This window comes from Acipenser ruthenus, chromosome 27 (genome assembly GCF_902713425.1).
Source record: "Acipenser ruthenus chromosome 27, fAciRut3.2 maternal haplotype, whole genome shotgun sequence".
Taxonomy (NCBI): Eukaryota; Metazoa; Chordata; class Actinopteri; order Acipenseriformes; family Acipenseridae; genus Acipenser; species Acipenser ruthenus.
In genome coordinates, this window is record NC_081215.1 from 15,072,145 (window position 1) to 15,094,553 (window position 22,409).

General features: G+C 40.1%; 1 protein-coding gene across 1 annotated transcript in view; it reads right to left on the reverse strand.

Annotated features, from left to right (window-relative positions):
- LOC117432312 (tripartite motif-containing protein 44-like) overlaps positions 1-21,763 on the reverse strand; it is a 34,157-nt gene extending 12,394 nt beyond the window's left edge. Inside the window, exons 1-4 of the mRNA XM_034054032.3 lie at positions 20,517-21,763; positions 18,385-18,462; positions 14,487-14,726; positions 13,057-13,076 (exon numbers count right to left, since the gene is read on the reverse strand). Coding sequence (XP_033909923.1) covers positions 13,057-13,076; positions 14,487-14,726; positions 18,385-18,462; positions 20,517-21,044 — 866 coding nt within the window. The 5' untranslated portion in view covers positions 21,045-21,763. The remainder of the gene's footprint in view (positions 1-13,056; positions 13,077-14,486; positions 14,727-18,384; positions 18,463-20,516) is intronic.
- Between the last annotated feature and the right edge of the window lie 646 nt (positions 21,764-22,409).

A 22,409-nucleotide genomic window follows, 5' to 3' on the forward strand; every position in this document is an offset into this window, starting at 1 on the left:
CCTCTCATCGTATCACTAGGTAGCATCTTAAAACTAGTGTTCACAGCCAGTTAAGCTTAAGCTTTCTCTTAGCTTTTTCCTTTCTTTTTGTTTTACACATCCTTTCTGCTGCAAGCTGCACGTTAAACAGGCATAGTTAAAGGCTCTATAACTGCTTTGGGAAAGGAGCCATGCTGGTTGTAAACTGTTTCATGTGAGACATCATCTACTGTTACTGCCCTTATAAAAGTTTACCAAAAGCATAGCAAAGCGTAATAAAGCATAGTGAAAGCATGGTAATGCATAGGAAAGCAATGTAAAGAACAATGAGGTATGGTAAAGCATATTAATAAACATGGTAAACCAGGGAAATTATGGTTAATACATGGTATTACCATGGAAAAAGCATGGGAAAAGTGCAGAAACACTGTGCAAAAATACCATGGTAAACTTGTATATGGGTGTACACCTTTACTGTTCCCTAAAGCTCCTTACCGTATCTGGGAAAAGTATTTTCCTGAGGATACAGGGAAGGAGCATTGAAAGCATGATATTTTATACGGTCTGTGTGTTAGTGTAAGAGGCATTGTGCTGTAATGGTGCAGCAAGCCAATTCACAAGCTCCTCTTTACTGGAGATCTGGGATTTCACCTGCCCTATAATTCCAGCACACAAGACGGGTCAGGTTTTTTTTAGCTCACCTATAAACCACAAATTAATTCATTTTAATCAACAAGTAAAGTGACTGTGAATTGCTGCTTTGTTAAATGGATTTCATTGTTTATTTGCTGGGGGCGAAGATTCCATCCTGAGGTTAAAATCATATTTCTTGAAATAGCATCAGCTGGTTTCACAGATCCCAATTAGCACTAATTTCGGACCAGGGTCTGTGAAAAATGATCTATCAAAATAGTTAAATTCTATCCTTATAGAGAACTGCCCTCGCCCACACTTTTTTTCATTATTGAATATTTCCTCCTGCTTCACACAGTCTCGCCCAATCAGACAAATAAAGAAAATCAGCGAGCTGTATCGGTCTGATTGATGGAAGCAATCCTCGCAGGAAGTAATCCCGCCCCTGGGCAGGTGTGTGTTTGTGGTAAGCAGTAAAACAATGACATTCATTTAGCCACACTTCACACAATTCACACTCACATTCCATGTTGTAAATCAATGAAATTGTGGTTTAGAGGTGAGTTAAGATTACTACTTTTTCTAACAACACAGTACCCGATGCAACCACTAATCTCAAGAGACCCAATTACACTCTAGAGGTGTATGAGAAAGAGAGGGACGTTATTTAGTAGGAATGCTTTTCATTCTGTTATTTAGGAAAAAGACAGGCGAGTGAGTCAATGGGAATCAGTCTGAAATGAGATAACCTGTACATATTGGCGTGATACATACAACACTGGGTACAGAGAAGTAGTGTTTCCTTACAGCCCTGCAGGGTGTTCTGTAATCTTTCCAAACCGCTTCTTATAGACTGCAGGCAAGGGATCTGGGGTTTTTACTGCCAGGTAAATGTCAGCGCATATTGTGGGCAGCAGTGTGGAGTAGTGGTTAGGGCTCTGGACTCTTGACCGGAGGGTCATGGGTTCAATCCCTGGTGGGGACACTGCTGCTGTACCCTTGAGCAAGGTACTTTACCTAGATTGCTCCAGTAAAAACCCAACTGTATAAATGGGTAATTGTATGTAAAAATAATGTGATATCTTCTAAGTCGCCCTGGATAAGGGCGTCTGCTAAGAAATAAATTATTATATTATATATTTCTATGGAACATGTTTTAATTTTTTCTTCAGTCTGGATAAGCATCAGAGTTCTGCCCAGGCCTGTTAATCAGTACTCCCCCTCCAGGCCTGTCTGTTCGACCTGTGCTTCTCTCACTTGCCAACACAAACACAAACAGCATCTGAGAGAGAAGAGCTAGATCAACCTCCTCATATAGAAATAACTTATATTTTACATATATTAAAAGCAATTTATGTTTGTGAAGGATGGCTTTTTGTGGTGATGTCAGCCCATGCAGAGAGACTCAGTTCTGGCAGGTAGGATGCGCTGCTTTCTGTTTTCACTCACGTTCCTCGTTCTCACTCCCTGAACACCCAACCCCTAGTGAGAGATTTTCCCCTCTTTTATGCAGCTGTTCCTGGGCTTGATTGCTTATTAACCATTCAATCGAGTCCAGGCACAGTCTGCACGTGAACTGCTTTGGCAGTTCTTACTATAAGATTGGCTGCAAAGACACTAGGGCTAACCAATGTTGGATAATGTTTTGTTGGGTGGATTTTTCATTGTGCACAGGTTGCCTATTAACTGTAATATTACATGTGTAATAGAAAATAAAAAATGACTCGTTGTTATTATTTCCGAGTCATGGATCCTGAATGTTCGAGTCCAAGTCTTTTTCGGCCATGACTCGAGTCCGATTAGAAGACAAGTCCCGTCCTGGCCTCGAGTCCTACAAGTCTGATTATCAGACAAATCCCGGCACAGCTGCATAAAAGGAGCATGGTGTTCGCAGTGGAGAACAGGGAGTGAGAGGAGAAATAATAAATAAAAAATATAACAATTGCTACTCGTGCTGGAAGGACCAGCACAATACTTGTTTAGGGGTGTGTCCACTGTTTTGTTTGTCTGTCTATTTTGACCATGTGTGCCGTTTATTTTGATTGCTTCTGTTTTGTTAAAACGGTTTATTTTATTTTAATAAATACGAGCGCCGAAAGCGTTTTCACCCCAGTACTGTGCTTGCCTGTGGATCTTCCTCATCTGTGACGTCACACCACCCAGCCAACCTGCTACACTTGTCATGACGCACATGCATCAACATATGAAATGAACTGAATAAGTAACAGAAAAGCAAAAGGCAAGTGTATGTTAATAAACTATAACAATAAAGTAACTGTCAAACTAAATTATCACAGCACCCCTCCACGTGTTAAAAAATGCAGAAGCAATATACAAGACGTGTACATTATTTAACAGAATGGTGAAGCAGCTCACCAGAACGGGAAAAATCAAATTGCTCTGCGACTTGTGTCTGATTCAGGTTTTTTTCAAGAGCTCGAACAATTTCCAACTTTTTGTAGCAAGAGAAACAGCTGTGCATTTTGCTGTTGTTTACATGCCATTCTGCAGTGATGAGGTGCACTCGTGGAAATCAGAATACAAAATAATTCAATCATGACGGCGGTTCTGGAAATATTTAATAAACCAATCAGTGTGCCTCAAGACACTCTCGGGATGACAAGTCACTTTTGAAAAGACTGAATAAACCATTTTAATTTACGTTTGATGATGATGAGTTATCAGGTTACAAAACAGTACTGTATCCGTTGTGAACGAATCGCTATCGGTGCCAAGAAGGTGTTCTTTTAAGCAAAGTTCCTGTTCCTTTAGCTGGAGCATTTACAATGGGAAAAATCTGTTTCACCACAAGGGTGTTCCCTTCAGGCGAAGTGTTCACTTAGGAGGTGTTCCTATACATGGAGACTACTGTAAGATGAATTATACACCAGGATAGCTAAAGCTTTGGTGTGCTGCTTTGTTTATTTTGAAGAGTGTTTGCAGAGTTTTGTCTGGCCTTTTGATTTGTTCCAGTGTTTTGTTTATTTGTGTTTGTTAAAAAAATAAAAGTGTGCAGGAGCGCTAAACTTGCAGTTACTGTGTCTGGGTTGCTATTTCTGCCGCTGGCCAGCCTTGACCGCACGCCACTTTACCACTCTATATATATTGTAAAAGGTTCACCCTCGCTCGGGTTCGTTGCCCCTTTAAAAATACGACCCAGCACACAGAAGTGGATTTTTCAAGCGCGTTTGCGCTATTTTTTTAATAAACACAAAACAAAACAAATACAAAGCAAAACAAACACCTAACTCCTCTTGGAGCGCTAACTCAACTTCCAGGAATCCCCTTCCTAACACGGGACAGCTACGCTGTTTACCCGTCCTCACAAAACCCAGGTTTAACACCGCACTTACTATTCTCTCTTCAATGGCTACTCGGAGACAGCACCCCTCTCTGCCTCCTTCCATTCAGCAGCCCCGAGCAGACTGCTTGCTCTCCTTTTAAACTCCCGCACCTGGACCTAATTTTTAATAACGCCCAGGTGCGGATAATAATTAATAATAAAACAATTAAACAAAACAATAAAACAATTAGCAAAACTAAATGAAACAATAAAGCAATCAATACGGTGCATTCTCACATGTTTTTCTTTCTTTTTACTTTGCAGGGAGGTTTTAACCCCCTCCCTGCCGTCTCTCACAACCCGCTATATTACAATATATATATATATGTATACTGTAAATAGTCCATAACTCCAGCAATAACTTCAGTAAGTGTCACTGCCTAACAACGTGATTTTGTACAATTTGGAGAGATGTCTATTTCTGCTTAAATATGTTAAATACCATGAAAACCATATGGGTCACAATGCTTTTAAAAGTCCCTTTCTCTGTGATGTGCTATCTGTCTATTCCCCATTCTTTTTCTATCCCTTTCCTTATCCCCTTCTCCATGTCCTATTGTGCAGGGCATTCTTTTTTATTTTTATTTATTTATTTAGTTTTTTTTTTATTTTAGAGTGACCAATTATTATTTTTAGTATTTATTTTCCCCTAATTTGGAATGCCCAATTATGTTTTTTCTCCTCACCGCAGCGAGTCCCCACACAGCACAGGCGTTCTGAGGGCGTGTGAGCGTCCTCCGATCTCACAAGCCTAAAGCCAGAATCACTTTTACAACGAGCAATCGCAGAGGTGGGTGGGCTACTGATCACAGAGAACAGAGACCAGCCCTGCCTCTTATCCACTCTGAATGTGCTCAGTGTCTGGTCAGTAGGATTCGCTGTTGCGTGATGAGAAGTAATCCCTGCCGGTTTCCCATCGATGTGACACCCCCCCTCGGGGGTCCCCAGCAAAGTTCGGCCTCTTTGCACAGCCCAGATGCGAACCAGCGCTGTCCAAGCTGTGTGACTCATCCTGCGCTCCCAGCTGCAGCGCTTAAACTGGATGAGCCACTCTGGGACCCTGGGCATTACATTTTAACGAGTCTGTTTTGATGCTTTTAAAGTCTTTCGGCTTTGAATAAATGAAACACAGCTGGTACAAAGATATTGCTAGCAGGATAAAAAATTATTATTATTTTCAGTATTGGGGAGCTGAGCTAAGTCTCGTAATCAGCAAGTGATAGGAGTGGTTGTGAAGGATTTTCTTCCAGGCATAGGGAAGCTATTTTTTATTTTAAAACTACACCTTCATATTTCTGAATCTTTTACTTGAGCTCATTAAACGGTGGACACAAGCGAATCATAGAGCTGTCTCATCACAGCTCACTAGTAGATCTTCTAGGACACATATTTTGTAGCACACACTCTTATAGGCATGTAAACATTTCTTTTGAATATTTTGTATATTTAGTGAAAGTAGTGAGATAATCCACTAGCTACAGTCAGGAATTGTTCCAGCAGGTAGCCTGTCTGAAACACATTTAATATGGTCATGAGAGCTGTTTCAAACAGCACCCCCACCTGCAAAATCACAGGTGAAATCCCCATTCCACAAACAGCAGGTGTCATAGAGACCTGAGAGACATTTAAATTGGGCAGGTCGTTGGACAAGCTGGCTAAAGTCACCTCAAAGTTTACAAACAGTTTATTTCTCAACTATTATTCCTGTGAACTTCCAATTCCTTAGTAGACACTCAAACAGACAGACTAGATCCCACAAGTCAATCTCAGAGCGCTTAGATGATCATTGGAAGGAAATGGAATACAAACGGCTGCAGCTCTGGCACAAACAACAGGCATATCAACGTCAGTCAGTAGCATTTAAGCCAGCAAGCCGACACTGGAGGGAGAAAAAAGTTGGCAACCCAAATGCTGCATGAATGGGAAATATTTTTGAACAATTTTCATTAGAAGAATCTCGGTTCTGTCATTTCACAGATATTGGATGCATTTTTGTTGGCCAAATGCCCTTCAGCCAACAGCAAAGTGAGAAGGCTGCTTTTAACTGGTGATCTGGGAAGCCATTTGGATCCCTGGCCCATAGAAACATATTATCCATAAAGAGTTCATTACTGCAACAGCAAGCATTGAGTTCTGCCGGTGCTTGACACACATTAGATGTTACCTAGGGCACAGTGTGCATGGAAGATGGTTCCTCATCTCACACCTAGTCTCTGTAAGTAGCCGTGGATAAAGGCGTCTGCTAAATAAACAAATAGTCTAATGAACAAAAATAAATAAATAAGTCTAAAGAAAATTAAAGACCTTGATATGTATGATTTACTGCCATATACAATGAGAGAAGACACGCATTTCCACATCATGTAGACGGGAACCGTCATTGATCATATTTATGTCAATAGCTCATTGTTCATTTCGCTGCAAAAGTATCTTGTCGCCTGATGAAAACAGCGCATTGCACATGGTGTGTAGCAGCCTTAAGAATGGTATTATTGTCATTACTTGCACCCCGGTACCTCTTTCTGTGCAAATTAAGCACTACTCAGAAGAGTTTGTGGGCCTTATTTTCAAACCCTTTGTTGACTGGGCACCCACAGACAGGGGTTAATTGGCTTTTATATTCCTACATGGTAGAGGAGAATCAGCTGTTAAATTGAGTAGAAATTGTGTTCAATTGTTTACATTAATTAAAAAAAAATAGTCCTTTTGGTTGAATTTAAAGGGGTCTCTTATTGAAGAGCAGTGGAAATGCATTGTCTAATAAAGAATCTAAGTAGAACCTATGAATCTATGCAGTTGTGTGACAAAATAACCAATGGTCATGCAGACAAAACAGGAGTCACACGCAAAAATTGCTCTTCAGCACTTTTATTTGTAAATAAGAAAATAAAATAAACAAACTACAAAGGTAACCTTCTCATCAGGTTTAAACAGTCATTTATGCATTTAAAATGAAAACCACTACTGGGAGAGGAATTCAGTCTTTTGCAGTCTTTTCTGGAACACACTTGTCCGATGGAAGTGACACGTTAATAACTGAATTATTGATGGGATGCTGTAGTGTGGTGTGTAATTCCAGTTGGGGCTCATGTGCCCAGCCAGTTCAGTCTCCATAGGGAATGTAAATATTGAATCTCTTCTGCCAGCTTAGGTTACTGAAATACAGCCCTTTATCCACTCCCTGAACACCCCCCTCGCCTCTGAAATACAGCCCTTTATCCACTCCCTGAACACCCCCCTCGCCTCAAGGGGTTGATAACCACACAGGAGGAGGTAATAGGAGAGTAATGACAGGAGAGGGCTGTTAATGACCTTGTGCCCTCCACAGAGGGGCACCTTGATGACATCCAAGTGTTTCAGGCCTCAAACTAACACCACCACAGACCCTTATACCACACTGCAGCCCAGTCCCTCAGCATTACCACTAGACCACAAGGCTGCCCAGTCACTCAGAATTTGCGCTAGGCCACACTGTGTCCCACTCCACTAGCTCTAATGACCTGCTAATCTCTGTGTTGTATAGATATGAAATGAGTTAGGCTGCTCTGAAAGCTCCCTGAAGTGCCAAACAGCGAAATGTAATAACCTGTAATAAGAGCTGGGCACTCTGAAGGGTCCTGTAATGAATTCACTGTGATATCTGTCCAGCCTCAGCTTAATAAACATCAAGAGCTTCACAATGATTAGAGTGCCAGTCTCAGGGAGACATTACCATATTAGTCATCTGAAAACAAAGAGTACTCCTGCTCCTTGGGCAGACCGCCCAGCTGCACCGGCTCACTTGAAGTCTTGTTAAATTCTGAAATCTGGTACTACGGGGCCTTTTCTGAAATGGCATCAAAGCTCTCTTTTAACAACTACATAGATTATTAAAGTATGCTTTTTTATATAAATGTAATTGTAACAGGGCGAGGTGCCCTGTACATTGTTTTGTTTGTTTATTTTCAGAACGGGGTCCCCCTCCGCCCCTGTGTTATTTTGTATTTGATTATTATTATTATTATTATTATTATGATTTAGTATTGTAATTATTTGACGGCGAAGCACCGCGTATTTTGTTATTATTTTGTTAGTGACGACATAGCTGAATGTTTTGTTTAGTAGCGTGGATGGGTAGCTCCATCCACAGCAGTTTAATTTAATAAACTCGTGCAGATTGTGGCCGAGGGGTAATAGGATAATTGCCAGCTAGTTAAACCCCTCGGCCACAGTATAAAAAGCCTGCAGCTCTCAATGTTCCGGGTGGGGTGTAGGAGTGGAGAGAGCGAGAGGAACGAGAGAGTGAAAACGAGACTTAAAAATAATTCCAGGATCAGTGAAGGCTACTGCCCAGCCTGACCTGGGTCATTTATTGTTTATTTTGTGTGCGTGATTTGTTTTGTTTACACCTTTTATTTTGCTCTGTGAGCACAGTGTTTTTATTTTATTTATTTTTGTTAATAAAAACGGCGAGCCGCGTCACGTACTTTAATCTGCAGTACTGGTTTGTTTACCTTCCTGCTTCTCAGCCATTCCTGACACAGTAATCAATTTAAAACAATGTCTACTCAGTTTTACAGCTGATTTTCTTCCTGTATCATGTAGGAATGTAAAGGCCAGCAAAGCCCTTTCTGTGGGCCCTCAGCCAAGATCGGCAACTTGGCATGCCCAGGATTTGTTGTCATACTGATAGTGCTCATCTTGAATTTACAGCCGTGGCGGGGGAATGTACTGTATGCCGAGCTGCATTTATCAACCATTGCAAATGAATGTTGAGATTCTAGTTATAGTGCAGTTAAACAGAGCAGTTGGTAAACTAAAGTATTACACCACATACAGTAACATTGACAGTCCAAATAAATCAAAAAACAGTTACAGAGTTTTAAAAAAAGCAAAAAAAACAAAGCCATTCAGCACAAAAGACTGGTAAGACACTTCAGCAAAATGACAAGACAAAGACTGAGCTTGAAGAATTATATTTCAATTCAGGAAAATAAATTCTGAAAACAAGTTGTTACAGCTTGGAAGGCATTAGACCAAACCGTGGGAGCAGGTGGCCATTCGAATCTGAAATTCAACATTTAACAAAAAAATATTGTGAGAAAATAGATGAAAAGATGTCTAACTGGGCTGTGCAAGAGGGAGGTTTCCTTCGCTGCAGTAGAAATATAAATACTATATTATAGGCAGTAGGTTTTGAGAAACTGAGCAGCTGTCTCACTGATCCTTATTTATACACTGGTCAAGCTTAACTGGAAATCAATTACCCAATTCAGCTTGACCATACAGGTTTTAAAGTTCCCAGTCAGGTCAGACATACTGTAACTTAGTCCAGTCACATTCGCCCATAACTGGCTAGTCTGGATGTTGGAGAACTAGTTACAATGCAGGGGTTTGTACCCCAAATCCCTGTCCCAATACACAATACATACAGTATTTATAATATTTATAACAGGGAGGCTGGGCACGAACCGGCGACCCCGCACACCACAAGTGAGGCGGGCTCGTCTGTATTTGTGGTTATAAAGCGTTTAACCTCATCTCACCAACAGGGGCAGCTAACAAGGGTGCTAAATAGAAGCTGGTGTAGCACCACCTGAGGGCTTCAAACCACTCGTGCAGTTGCTTTTTTCTTTCGTAGTGCTACCACACTGTATGGTATACCCTGTTGGTCCATGTTAGCGATTATTATCATTTATACTGTAAATGGTTTTGTAGAGAATCTAGCTGGTAAGGATTTATAGCGTATTAGCTGTGTCTCGTGGAATTTCAGTTTGAACTATTAATGTATTTGAGACTAAAAGTGGATATTTCGAATTGTGGAATGTTTAGACCTGCATCGTGTGGAATTTGTAAATTACTTCTTTTAAGAATGGTCTTTCCAGGTATAAATAAATAAATGGCCATTAGAGCAGCTCTTTGTCAAGCTTTAAAAAATAATAGCATGTCTATTTAATGTAGCTTTTAACCTTTGCCATTGCTTTACTTTTTTACTTCAGAGCCCCCCTTAAGTGATATGAAAAACAAATGCTCCTTGTTGTTCTTATTTCTAGCAGATTAAGTGTCGCAGAGGTTTACTTTGGTAATGTTAAATCTTTGCTTCTTGAAGTATATTGGGCCAACCACTCATCGGAAACATCCCACGGGCAGAACAGGATCTCGCTTTGGCTTGTTGCCTTGAATTCATTTACAAGGCATATTCCATTGAGCAGTGTTCATCTATGGGCAGCTAGGTGTACTATTGCTGCACGAGATTTGCATACTGTAGATTCTGCTTGCAGAGCATATTGCTATACTGAAACTGCAACTGGAAACATAGGAAGAGGAACTGTGCACCCTGCAGGTCACATATCGAGGGCTTTTCTTTTTAACTCTGATTGGTCAATCACACGTTCCACTGAAACATTTCACAACATCACCACGGCTGGAGCCCCATCACAAAATATTAATAATTCAATATTAATCCGCTAAAGGAAAAACAGAGATAAAAAGGAGATGAGAAAATAGAAGAAAACTGGGACTCCATGATCCAATCCCTAACCCCTTTATAATAATACAACCGTTTAAAAAAAAAAAAAAGACGAGTCACGAAAAAGATATGCAACACTAACAATCAATATAAAGAAAAATCGGAACTCCCACACTGAAACAAACAAAAAAGAAATAGTGGAAAGATGACTTTAATAATCCACTCAGACCTGTACTTTTACTACAGAAATACAAAATGCCTGAAAACCCACCTGCTTTTTATTTACATCCTCAGCACCTCCACTTCACCTACTCACTGGAGCCAATGGGTATAAATGACACTGGATTAATGCTGTTGAAGCTGAGCAAAGTGGCGGATATGCAAACCATTCAATACGATCTACTGCTGTATATTTTCACCAAAGCTGGGCTTGAAACACAGTAAATAATGTTTATAACGGGTCACAGAAAATAAGGCATCCATCAGAAGCTACTGGCAAGCGAACCATGAAACATACAAATAGTCCCTTATCCTTACTGGCAGTGACAGTGAGCATTAGGTTATTATCATAACCCTGGTTCACTGAAATAGAAATGTAACCATTACCGAATGGGTAATTACCTCTTTAAGAACCGAAACCTGAATAAAATATAACATAAGTGTTGAAAAGAATGCAAAAGGCGTTCATTTTCTTGCTATGTAAAAAATACCATTAAAATTAAAATACACATTTAACATAATGTGTGCACCTTTTATATAGGAACATGTGAGATCTGCAAAGTGGTGGTAATCCATACTATGCAAAATACTTGAATGATTACCACAGCGGTTCCTCAAATATTATCAATTTTTGATCAATGCAGAACCACTGGGTGGGGCATTTTGTTCCTAACCCCCCCAAAATGGGTTACTGTAATGGTGACTGAAAAATATTGTCAGTCTCTATTACAGAACCAGGAAGCCACGGGGTTCGTCACCTGGTCCTTGTTATACTCAAAGGCTACAGTTACAGTTCCTTTCTCATTGTGAGAAATCTGTTCAGCTTTCACAGCATAATTATTAGATGAGATCTCACAAGATAAGCACCTAACCATTCTGCAATCATGTCTAGGAAAGATCATGGAAAATGATGGGGCTGGCACAGCTCCACAACAAATGCAAACACTGGTCTAAATCAAGAGTATTCACCCTTGTGCCCTACAATCAGCTTTCCCTTCTTTATTATTTATGTAATCTGCTACCATTTCAAATCCTACAATTCTCAATTATTATTATTATTTGAATCCTTTAGAGCCTTACATACCAATAGTACAGAGACATTAAAATAATAACAAAACGTTGTTCAAACCTCCCACCACTGCAGGGAGCAAATACCAAAGTACTAAAGTACTGTACATGTATACTGTCCTATAAATTCCATAGCCCATCATCATCTGTTCCACTGGGCTCCCTTCCAACATTTGTTCTGCACGAGACGTAAAAAATGAACGAACGAGAAGAAGCCATTTGGCCCATCTAAACTCATCTGGTACCGAGTAGTTGATGTCAAGTTTGCTCTTAAAGGATCGTAGTGATCCTGCCTCAACAACATGAAATAGATAACCCATTCCATCCCCTCACCACTCTGTGTGAAGAAGTGTCTCCTTCAACAACATGACTAGGTAACCCATTCCATCCCCTCACCACTCTGTGTGAAGAAGTGTCTCCTTCAACAACATGACTAGGTAACCCATTCTATCCCCTCACCACTCTCTGTGTGAAGAAGTGTCTCCTTCAACAGCATGGCTAGGTAACCCATTCCATCCCCTCACCAGAAGTGTCTCCTACCCTCTGTCCTGAGTCTGTCTCTCCAGTGTGTCTGGTCTTGGTTTCTCTACTGCGCTTAAAGTCGTGGTTGGGGTGAACTATGTAAATCCCTTTTAAGATTTTAAAGTCAAGTCCCCCCTAATTCTTCTTTGTTCTTTGATAAATAGATTCTTTAAGATAATTCCTTTAAGATCTGGGATTATTCTGCTATTCTGCATTTAACTCGAGGGTCGCAATGTACTATGTGACAGAAAAGTACAAAGTACAGTCTAACCAGTGCATTATACAACCTTGTGATAACCTCCTTGGATTTAGTCTAAACTTTTGACTATATACCCAAGCATTATGTTACCTACTGTAGAACATAGGGCATTAAACTAATACAATATCCTGCCATTACCTGTCTTATTATACAAATGTTGTATTTCATTTAAATGTATATCTTGGTGTTATATTTTTTCCATAATTGTATTCACTTAAATTATACTCACCATACTTGACCTTTTAAAAATGAAATGATATTCTCAGCAGAGCTAATATATTGTGAAGGATGTAAAGTTAATAGTGCTTGTAAGATGGAATTACTTTGAAAGCTATAACAAGGTTTTTTTAACACCACATTTAGTTCTGATATTTTACATAAATCACTTAAATGTTATTCCTTCAAAAGGCTTCTGACTAACACACTATTAAACATGTGTGCCATCATCTAGCTCTAATTTATTTTAGCAGGAACATGTGTTAAATTGCTGTCTCTCAGCCATATTCTGTGTGTGATAGGCAATAAATTAAACTGTACTGGATTTATTTGAAGGTTGTGGGTAAAATATATATACTTTCTCCTTACCTCAGCGTTGTCATCATATCCTGTAAAAAAGAAAAACAGAAAAGTGTGTCATTTTTCTTGCTGCAAAGAAAGGGGAGAAGGAGTGAAACAAATAAGTTATTTTTGTCTACAGTCTAACAGTTGGATGGTCATATACAAAACCATACCTGTTTGATATAACATGTGTTTCTTTCAAAACTGCACATTTGTGCAAAACAGGAGCATTTATGGAATTATTTTGTTAGCTACAATTACTTCAAGTTAAAGATCTGTCACCTGGGCAAACAAACTCAGATAACTAAACACAACCATTGACCACAAGAGGGCGCTTGTCACAGTTTACCCAATTCTGTCCAAGGAAAACATGTTGCTCTTGTGGAAAGACACCATTGTGTACTCCCAGGGATCAATTCTAATCAGGGAAATCAGGGAAAACAGATACAAAATAACTTGACAGTTATTGCCCTTTAAAGGTTAATTACTTTCATTAGACTGATTAACAAGAGACTTATTCTGTAGACACACAAGCTGCCTCTGTGTGCCACCTCTGTGTCTCTGTGCATTAAACAGACACTCGCTGGCTTCCAGCATCTAGTGGTCATAAATGTCACCTGTGAGCTTTGCTCAGGGAAGCAAAACCAAAAGTATGAAATAGGAATCTCCTTTTTACCCTCAAATACATGGGATAATAAAGTAAAGAATATTTAAGAATATCAAAATATGTAATTAATAAAATACCAATACAAATAGTTCAAAATGCTTTCTCCTGACAGGTATTTGCATCCCTTCCAATACAGTGGTGAGGGCACAGACTGGGCTACCTAGTCATGTTGCTGATGAAGAATCACTTGGCTCCTTTAAGACACAACTTGACGACATTTTGAGATCAATCAGCTTCTAGGAACAGGACAAGCTTAGATATGCCCAACAGCCCGTTCTCGTTTGTTATTGTTCAATATTCCTACTGTGTCTGTTTTCTCCTTTCTGATCATTTCGGCTGCCATCTTTATTTTCATGTTTAAGTTCTCTGAAAAGACCAGCATCTCCATCCTGGTTCATTAGTCTGCCCATGATACTGTCAGAACCATAAGAGAAGCCTTGGCCAATGAGAAGCTGCCATTATTGTCTGATCACGCACACTCTCCATTCATTGTAAGTACAGCTGTATTTAAAGTAATAGCAGCTAACAAAATAGCTACATCATTGATCTAAACCACACACACCTATTCACTATATAGGCCTCAAACATGCAGTTTTGAAATAAACAAATATTTTAGCAAACATATCTGGTCCTACACTAAGTTAAAGAAATCTGTATTTGCAAGACATGTGTTTGCCTTGCACTTTCTTGCTCCTTTTACTCAGAGGGTGAATTGAACCTACACCTTCACTGATAAGGGATAGTGAACACTCCTTAGGGTTTGCTAGACTGGTTTGTGAAGGTTGCTTACTGCAGGGTTAGGTTCTTCCCCGTGGTCAATGGCACTGAGCTTCTTGGTGATGTCAGCCATCTCTTCTTTCAGCTTCTCTGTCTCGGCACTGATCTCCGCCATCTTCTCGGCCGTCTGAGATATTGCTACCGCCTCCTTCAGGTCGACAAGGTGCAGTGCACGCTTCTCCTCCAGCAGCACCAGCCGATGCAGTTCATCAAACTGCCCATGAACGAAGGCCTGCAGCTCCTCTGTCCCCATCTGAAGGAGTGACACAAAGAGACATGTTTGGGGGGGGGGGGGGGGGTTTTCTAGTCATATTTGTCATAATTTTTTATTTCTATTATTAGAATCTGCAGAACCTCCCTTATGGTTATACTATGCATTTAGCATAGTTTACCATGCTTTGCCATGTTTGTAATATGCTTTACCATTCCTCTCAGGGCTTTACAATATTCAATCTGTGCTTTAACATGCTTTCGCTATGTTTTTTACACCTTGCCATGCTTTTACCATGGTAAATGTACATAAGGGCTGTAGGGCACAGCCATGTTCTAGCATATGGAATTCCTCATCAAGCAGACAAGAGTGTCGGACTAAACAAGAACAGCATGCTTTTATGAAATGGCATTATCTTTTATTCCAGGTCTGCAGTATTGCAGAATGAAGTCATTGGCAATTTGCATTTCATTCAAACAATACGAGCACTCATCTCTCTCTCTCTCTCTCTCTCTCTCTCTCTCTCTCTCTCTCTCTCTCTCTCTCTCTCTCTCTCTCTCTCACAGACTCCCTCCTCCCCACTTCAGGGAGATCTGAATAGTGCATCTGTCAGAGTAATTGGGAGCAGTGATGCATCCTAATCTTAATTTTCACTAATGTACTACAGGTCTCCCACAAGAGATACAGGGGTCTGCCTCATCTACAAGCGCTAAGGGTCGACTATGACTTCACCAGCACGCTAAGCTTCAGTGATGCCTAGGATTGCTGAGAGGAGGAGAGGGAGGGGTGACGGTGAGAAAGAAGACCACAAGTGTACAGAGACTGAGTGAGAATCCATACCACATATCTGTTTTTCAACATTTACTCATAAACATTTATCTAGATATGGTTACAATGTTTCACGGATATCTAAATAGAAGGTAAAATTTTGTCGGAAGTCAAACTAGTGCCTTTATCAGGGTAATTCCTAGAAACTGATAAACTGTAAAAGTGCCATAAACTGGGAATAAGGAATTCCCAGCCTACAAACCAAGAGAGACAATTAGTGGCTATAAATATTTGTAATCTTTCAGCTATGAGTATTATGCTATTCTCTATGTACCAGTTCTACCACTTTACTATGGCAGAACATTAGAATCAAATGTAAGATGATGTCATATTTATTTCTACAAATAAAAATATGATTCCTGTACAAGAATGTGCCCAAAATACATTTTGATATACAACACACAATTGTCTCTTAACCTTAATAAAGTAAAAAAACAAAACCTGAAAAATGAACCCTACCTATCGGAAAATAGCTATCGTTTCAGAGTAGAGGACTTTGGGTCATATTTTCAAAGCGTTTACTCCAGTGTTTAATTAGTTCCTATTTTTTTAAAGGAGAAAATTCCAAGTTAATGTTGCAAAACTTAACAATAAACAACTTGTGTGTGCTTAAGAGACATTAAATGACATCGCTGTTGTTTGTTTTCTAAAATAAAAAAATAAATATATATATATATAGGTATAGTTGAAAATATGCCCCTTTGATTCTTAACAACAAACTACCTTTCCCAGCACAGTTTGACAATGTCCCTCCTTCCTGACTTGTATCTATCATTGATTCGATCTGAATAGTTTAAACCCACCCCAACTACTGAGTGGCAGCAAATTCCTACATTTCTATTGGAGACTCCACTTGCAAGAGTTAAAACAAGATTACATGAACAGAGACTTGTTCGCGGGATTTAATTTTAATATAAAATATAAACTACCTCAGTGTAAAGCAATTTATGAACTCATGATCATGCACATCTGGTTTCCTTGTACCACAGAAAATGCCAGTTTTAACGTTGCATTGGCAATCATTTAAACGGCAGCTCTATACAAATATATTTTTACTTTTGTGGCATGCATTTTTATTAATACAGTACATGGTGGGCCAAAGGTATTGTCACATAGGAATTGCTACTTTTATTGCTACAAATGATCTGCATTACAGAATAGAAATGACTATGTTGCCCACCTTGTAAAAGCTTTTACCAGGTTTGTGCATCACTAGTGTAACAGAGCGATAGATGGGCACAAAATGGCAACCACAAGCAAGTGTCTTAACCACAATGCAAAAGAGTGGTTATGGTGTGGTTATAGAGCTTCAATTGTCATCTCATGACAGGGCTCAGAATCTGCAATGGATACATCATGATTCTTCAGACAGACAGGAACTTATATACATCCACACTATCTCCATGTAGAGTTATATACAGTATGTAACTCCTAAACCTTTACTTCTATATAAATGGAAGTACAGGTGCCTGCACTATATTCTAGTGGGAGATAATAACTGGATTGATAATGAGAGTTTTCTGTTTTCATACCCCTTATTTACACTAGCAACTGGTCACTGGTCCCTGTTTTGTGCAAAACATCTTTTTACTTGTTTGTTGCTGTTTCTTCCTGGAATTTTGTGATTTTCTCTTCTGCAGGTCAGACCTAGTTGCCTAGCTGCGATGTGACCTATGAAGCGATTAGCTACCAGGAAGCTGTTATCCATTCATATATAGTTCTGGAATTGAAAAATCTTGAAAAGCAAGCAATCATCCATGACTATTAAACAATCAATTGTGCTGAATTAAGAAATATTAAAAGAAACTACAGCTGAATGACAAATGTTTCAACGAGAACAATTTGCCAATGCCTTCAAGTGTGCAAAGATGCAAGCACTTCAGAATGTGGTTCAATCAAACAATTCAGCCCTGCTGAGCCCTGGAACCCACACTGAAAATACTGTTTACTGAAAGTTTAAATACACACTTAAATATTGTATGAATGAATTAGATGGAAAACCTGCTTGGGTCTAATAACCTGCTGGATGGGGCATTTGTTGCCTGATTTACACCATTCAGACCGCTTTCTTACTAAAGTTACATTTCCATCTGCACTATAATCCAATCTGTAAAACTCAACTGATTCCAGTGTCAAACTGGGCTGCGGCCAGTTCCATTTGCAGACTACAATTCAATCTGCAAGCAGACATTACACAAACGATCACCTGCATGTTTCACGTTTTTGTATAACTGCTATTTACAAATGTATTCACCAACCTCCAACATGTTTCCTGACAGTGTAATATATTCTTGGTCTCTTGTTGCCTTATTAGTGCTGCATTACCCAAGATGCTATCCATTTACCATCCATGCAGAACAACTGGGTGGTACGGTATATTTGTTCTTAATTGTTCCCCATAAAATGGATTTCCCTGATTCCTTACATTCAGTTTAGTATTTTATTGGCTCATCCTGCTTCTATACAAACCATGGCAAAACAACACAGGCTTGCAAGCATAAATCTGCACACAGTCATGTCTGTGACGTGATTTATCTTACAGAATCACCAACACAGATGGCTACATTTACAGCTGATTGGAAATGGATTTTATCCAGGCCTGCTCAGAGAGATTACCGAGAGTCCTGGCCATCATCTTTTTTCTCTAATTAGCACCACTGCTATAACCACAGCACCCAGGTAACTTCCTGCATGTTAATGAAAGTGTCTGTGAAGTAGTTAATGCCCTGATAATACTCAGTTAGACAAATTACAGCGCATGTTGGATTTAGTAGAGTCGTATAGAACTGAATAACAAGAAACTAGAGCTCTGGGGAGCTGCTGTGTCCAGTACGTGTGTGGAGGGATATTTGCATTAACCCACTGTACTTACATTAGGATCAGTCCATTTCACCTTTATGTTTTCTGCCATTTGCATTGTGGCCCCTAGCAGATCCGCTGCTTCTTTCTCCTTGAGAAAATGAGAGACAGGTTTAATCTTCCTGTAAGATTTATATAACGCTCTTTCTATTGTAAGTAGTGTTTCATCTTCCTGTATTATTTGGGCAGCAGTGTGGAGTAGTGGTTAGGGCTCTGGACTCTTGACCGGAGGGTTGTGGGTTCAATCCCTGGTGGGGGGACACTGCTGCTGTACCCTTGAGCAAGGTACTTTACCTAGATTGCTCCAGTAAAAACCCAACTGTATAAATGGGTAATTGTATGTGAAATAATGTATAATGTGATATCTTGTAACAATTGTAAGTCGCCCTGGATAAGGGCGTCTGCTAAGAAATAAATAATAATAATAATAATTTATTTCGTAGCAGACGCCCTTATCCAGGGCAACTTACAATTGTTACAAGAAATCACATCATTTTTTACACATTATTTTCACATATAATTAACCATTTATACAGTTGGGTTTTTACTGGAGCAATCTAGGTAAAGTACCTTGCTTAAGTGTACAGCAGCAGTGTCACCCACCTGGGATTGAACCCACGACCCTTCGGGCAAGAGTCCAGAGCCCTAACTACTACTCCACACTGCTGCCCTGATCTAATATTTAATCTTCTTGTACAATCGATATAGTGCACGCTCTATTGTAAATAGTATTTAATCTTCTTGTATACTCTATATAGCTATCTTTCTATTGTAAGTTGTATCGCTGGTTTGTCATTCTCACTTCCAGTTCTATATTTGTAACTTCAAGTGCCAACAAATGTGTGAATCGTGTTGGCATGTGGCAAGGTTCGGTTCCCTTTCACACCATTAGTTTACATGATGGTCTAGCTTGACAGAGAATGGGATAGGATTGACATTCCCTCTCCCTGCATGGAAATGGATCACTGGCTTCCTCCATTCCAGCCATGTGACAATGAGGCTGGAATGGAGGAATGTGGGCCTTGATTGGTAATTAATCAATTAAGCATTATCAATCCACCAGGTGGATATAAGGAAGGCTGCAGAGGAAGACAGATGAATGTAGCGTGTGCTGACAGCTGGGACGGTATAAAGTACCACACAGGAGGCAATGGGGTAGATTCTCAAAGCTGATTACTCAGAATCATCATTTCAGATAAAAACATTCAATAAAATGACCAAATCAGAAATAAACAACTTTTGGTCATGAATAGTCCAAAATTGTTTCTTAATTGTATAAGAATTGTATTTGATGTTTTTTCCTTTCAGACAAAAATAACACTAATGACAATTTGGAGAATGGCTTTGAGAATATACCCCAATCTGTTTATTTGTCTTCATTGAATGCTATTTTATCTTTCTTTGTTAAAAACAATGCAAGTTTTCAAAAGCACTTAAAAGGACCGTTTCTTGTGTGTGACTGTCTGCTTTCACCTGCCTGACCCTCAGCTGACCTGTCACAGTATACTGCACCACTTGTGCATTCTCTATCCTGCAGCAATGCTAGAAGAGTCCTGTGATTCAAAAATATCTGATCCCTTATTATTTGAACATTAATTAAAATGTTATGGGCCATTTAAAATAGGCATAATTACCCTTAAGAACACTAGCAATTAAAATGTAATTAAGCACAAGAACTACCACGTATCTATATTGCCAGAGACTGCCCCTGACAGTGGAATCAAATGTAGATTGCAGATTAATTCTAATTATAAAAACTGGTCTTTTTACTCTTCTGGCACTGGCTTCCACTTATGCATGTACATTTGTATTACAGCATATGCCTTTGTAGCAATAGATTTGAATGTGTATGCCACACATGTACATTTGTATTGCTGCATATACCTTTGCAATTCCCATAGAGGGATTAAAAATGAGTCTTTTAGTTGTTCATCCACATTGCTCTCAATAATTTTCTAATGAATTAATATTTGGGGCCTAGGAAACCACAATTACAGCATTTGTCCAGCGGGTGGCAGTGTCTGCTAAGCAAATATTAAATTGGAATATATAAACAGTTTACAGGGGAGGAGAATTAAACAATATCATTTTTGTATCTGTATGTTGTAATGTATTGAATCTGTCAAGGCTCCTCTGTGCACTCACTTTAAAAGCCAGGTACGCCTCCCTCAGAGTGATGATCTGGTGCTCCCGGTGAGCCCCCTGTACGGCACACATCACGCAGATGATTTTCTCGTCTGGTTTACAGTACAGAGTCCCCTCCTGGCCATGCTCTGTACACCGCAGCCTCTCCACAGTGGCAGTGTTCCTGGCTTTGGTAATAACATCCTTCACAGTCTCCTCTGCCACCCTACTGGGAGAGGCTGCAGCTTCTGCACTCACGCCAACTGCTCCCTCCTCCCCCTCATCTACATCAGCTTCCCCCTCTGGGCTCTCTGGCTTCCCCACTGCCTCCCCTGTCCCTGGTGCTATTTCCTCGCCCTGTCCTGTAGAACCCCAGTCCTGTAGCTGGTGGCGGCTGCTCTTATGGTGTTTGTCAGCATGCACTGCGCAGAATGCAAAGTTGCAGTCCTGGCAGAACTTCACAGCCTGCTGTGGTTCATCAGGCTCACAGGCATCGCAGGTTCCATCGCTGGGCAAATCCTCCTGTCCTGACTGATTTCCAGTTTCCATGGTATTGTCTACAGGTATATCTGCCCTGTGAATAACCTCAGCTGCTCTCTGGCTAAACTGGATAATTCAATTGACTCTGCTGCTTGTAAATATTGAGTTACTGTCACCCACGCGGAAAACTAGCCTGTGTGTGTGTGTGTGAAGTGTCTACCTGCTTTCAAGTATCTGTCCCTTTGTTTTTATCACATTTACACATTTACTCTCTTGCTTTTTCTTCTATAGTGACTGTTGCTGTCAACACTGCTGCCTTCCAGCTTGTTTTCTCATCCCTCTGTTGCTGTGAATCCTGTGTACCTCCCCCTCTGTGCAATGCTAGTGTTTTCTCTTAAATTCTGCCTCCTCTCTCCTGGGATTCACCTGCTGTTTTGGTCTAGTTTCTTGTTTTTCCTTTGTCTCGTCTTTTGTTTTCCTCTTACCTCCCCCGCTGTTTAGCTGTAGATCTGCGTGGTGAACATTAACTTATTCTCTCACGGCCTGCCTGTCTGCAGCTCCCCCCTCCTTTCCTGACTGGCTTCAGCAGCCCCTTATGGCCTGTCGATCCTGCTTAACGTTTTTTGGCTCTCTGTCTCCCTGCTTCTTGCTACACTGTAGCTCGGCCTGCCCGAAGAAGGACTGTGTTGCGAAGATGAAAAACAAACACAGTCTGAACACAAAGCCCTACTTTCTGCTCTACTTTCACTTTCACAGCTACCCACACTCACTTCCTCATATTTTGTACTTCCTGGTTCAGGCAAGCTCAAGAATCAACATACACTGCAGAGTAAAGCCAGTCATTTCAAGTGGGGGCGGAACTCCTTTTGCATGTGTGTCACAGCAAATAAAGCTAACAAGATACCAAACTAACGAGTCTTAGAAAAAAGATTAGAACATGGGTAGACAAACATTGGACTTCCAGTCCAGGTCTTTTTTCCAACCATGACCCTAATTATAAACTTCTATGGCCTGAAGTACCTGGCATGGAAGTGCCCTCCAGGAGCCAAAGTGTCTGCTCTGCACGACAGAGTTAAGTCCAGGGCGACGAGGGGTGGGTTTCATTTTTAACTGCTGGTTCACAGGAAAAGCTTTTTTTTTATCTGACATATCCTGTAAGAAGATCATTTCTAGTGTAGTACCAGATATCTTGTTTAAAAATGAAAATACATGTTTGCTGTAACGGTGATTTTAATCCTGTGGTACACATACCAGTACTGGTGCGTGACAGGCTTGCCACTGGTACCGAACCTAATTTGAACAGATTGTGACTCATTTGCATATTTTTACACAGACACAACAGACAATGCCATTTTGTTGTGTAACGCTTGTTAATATGCTTTTACAGGGGTGATGAAATTTGACATAACAATGCTGTGCCGAATGACTTGTGTG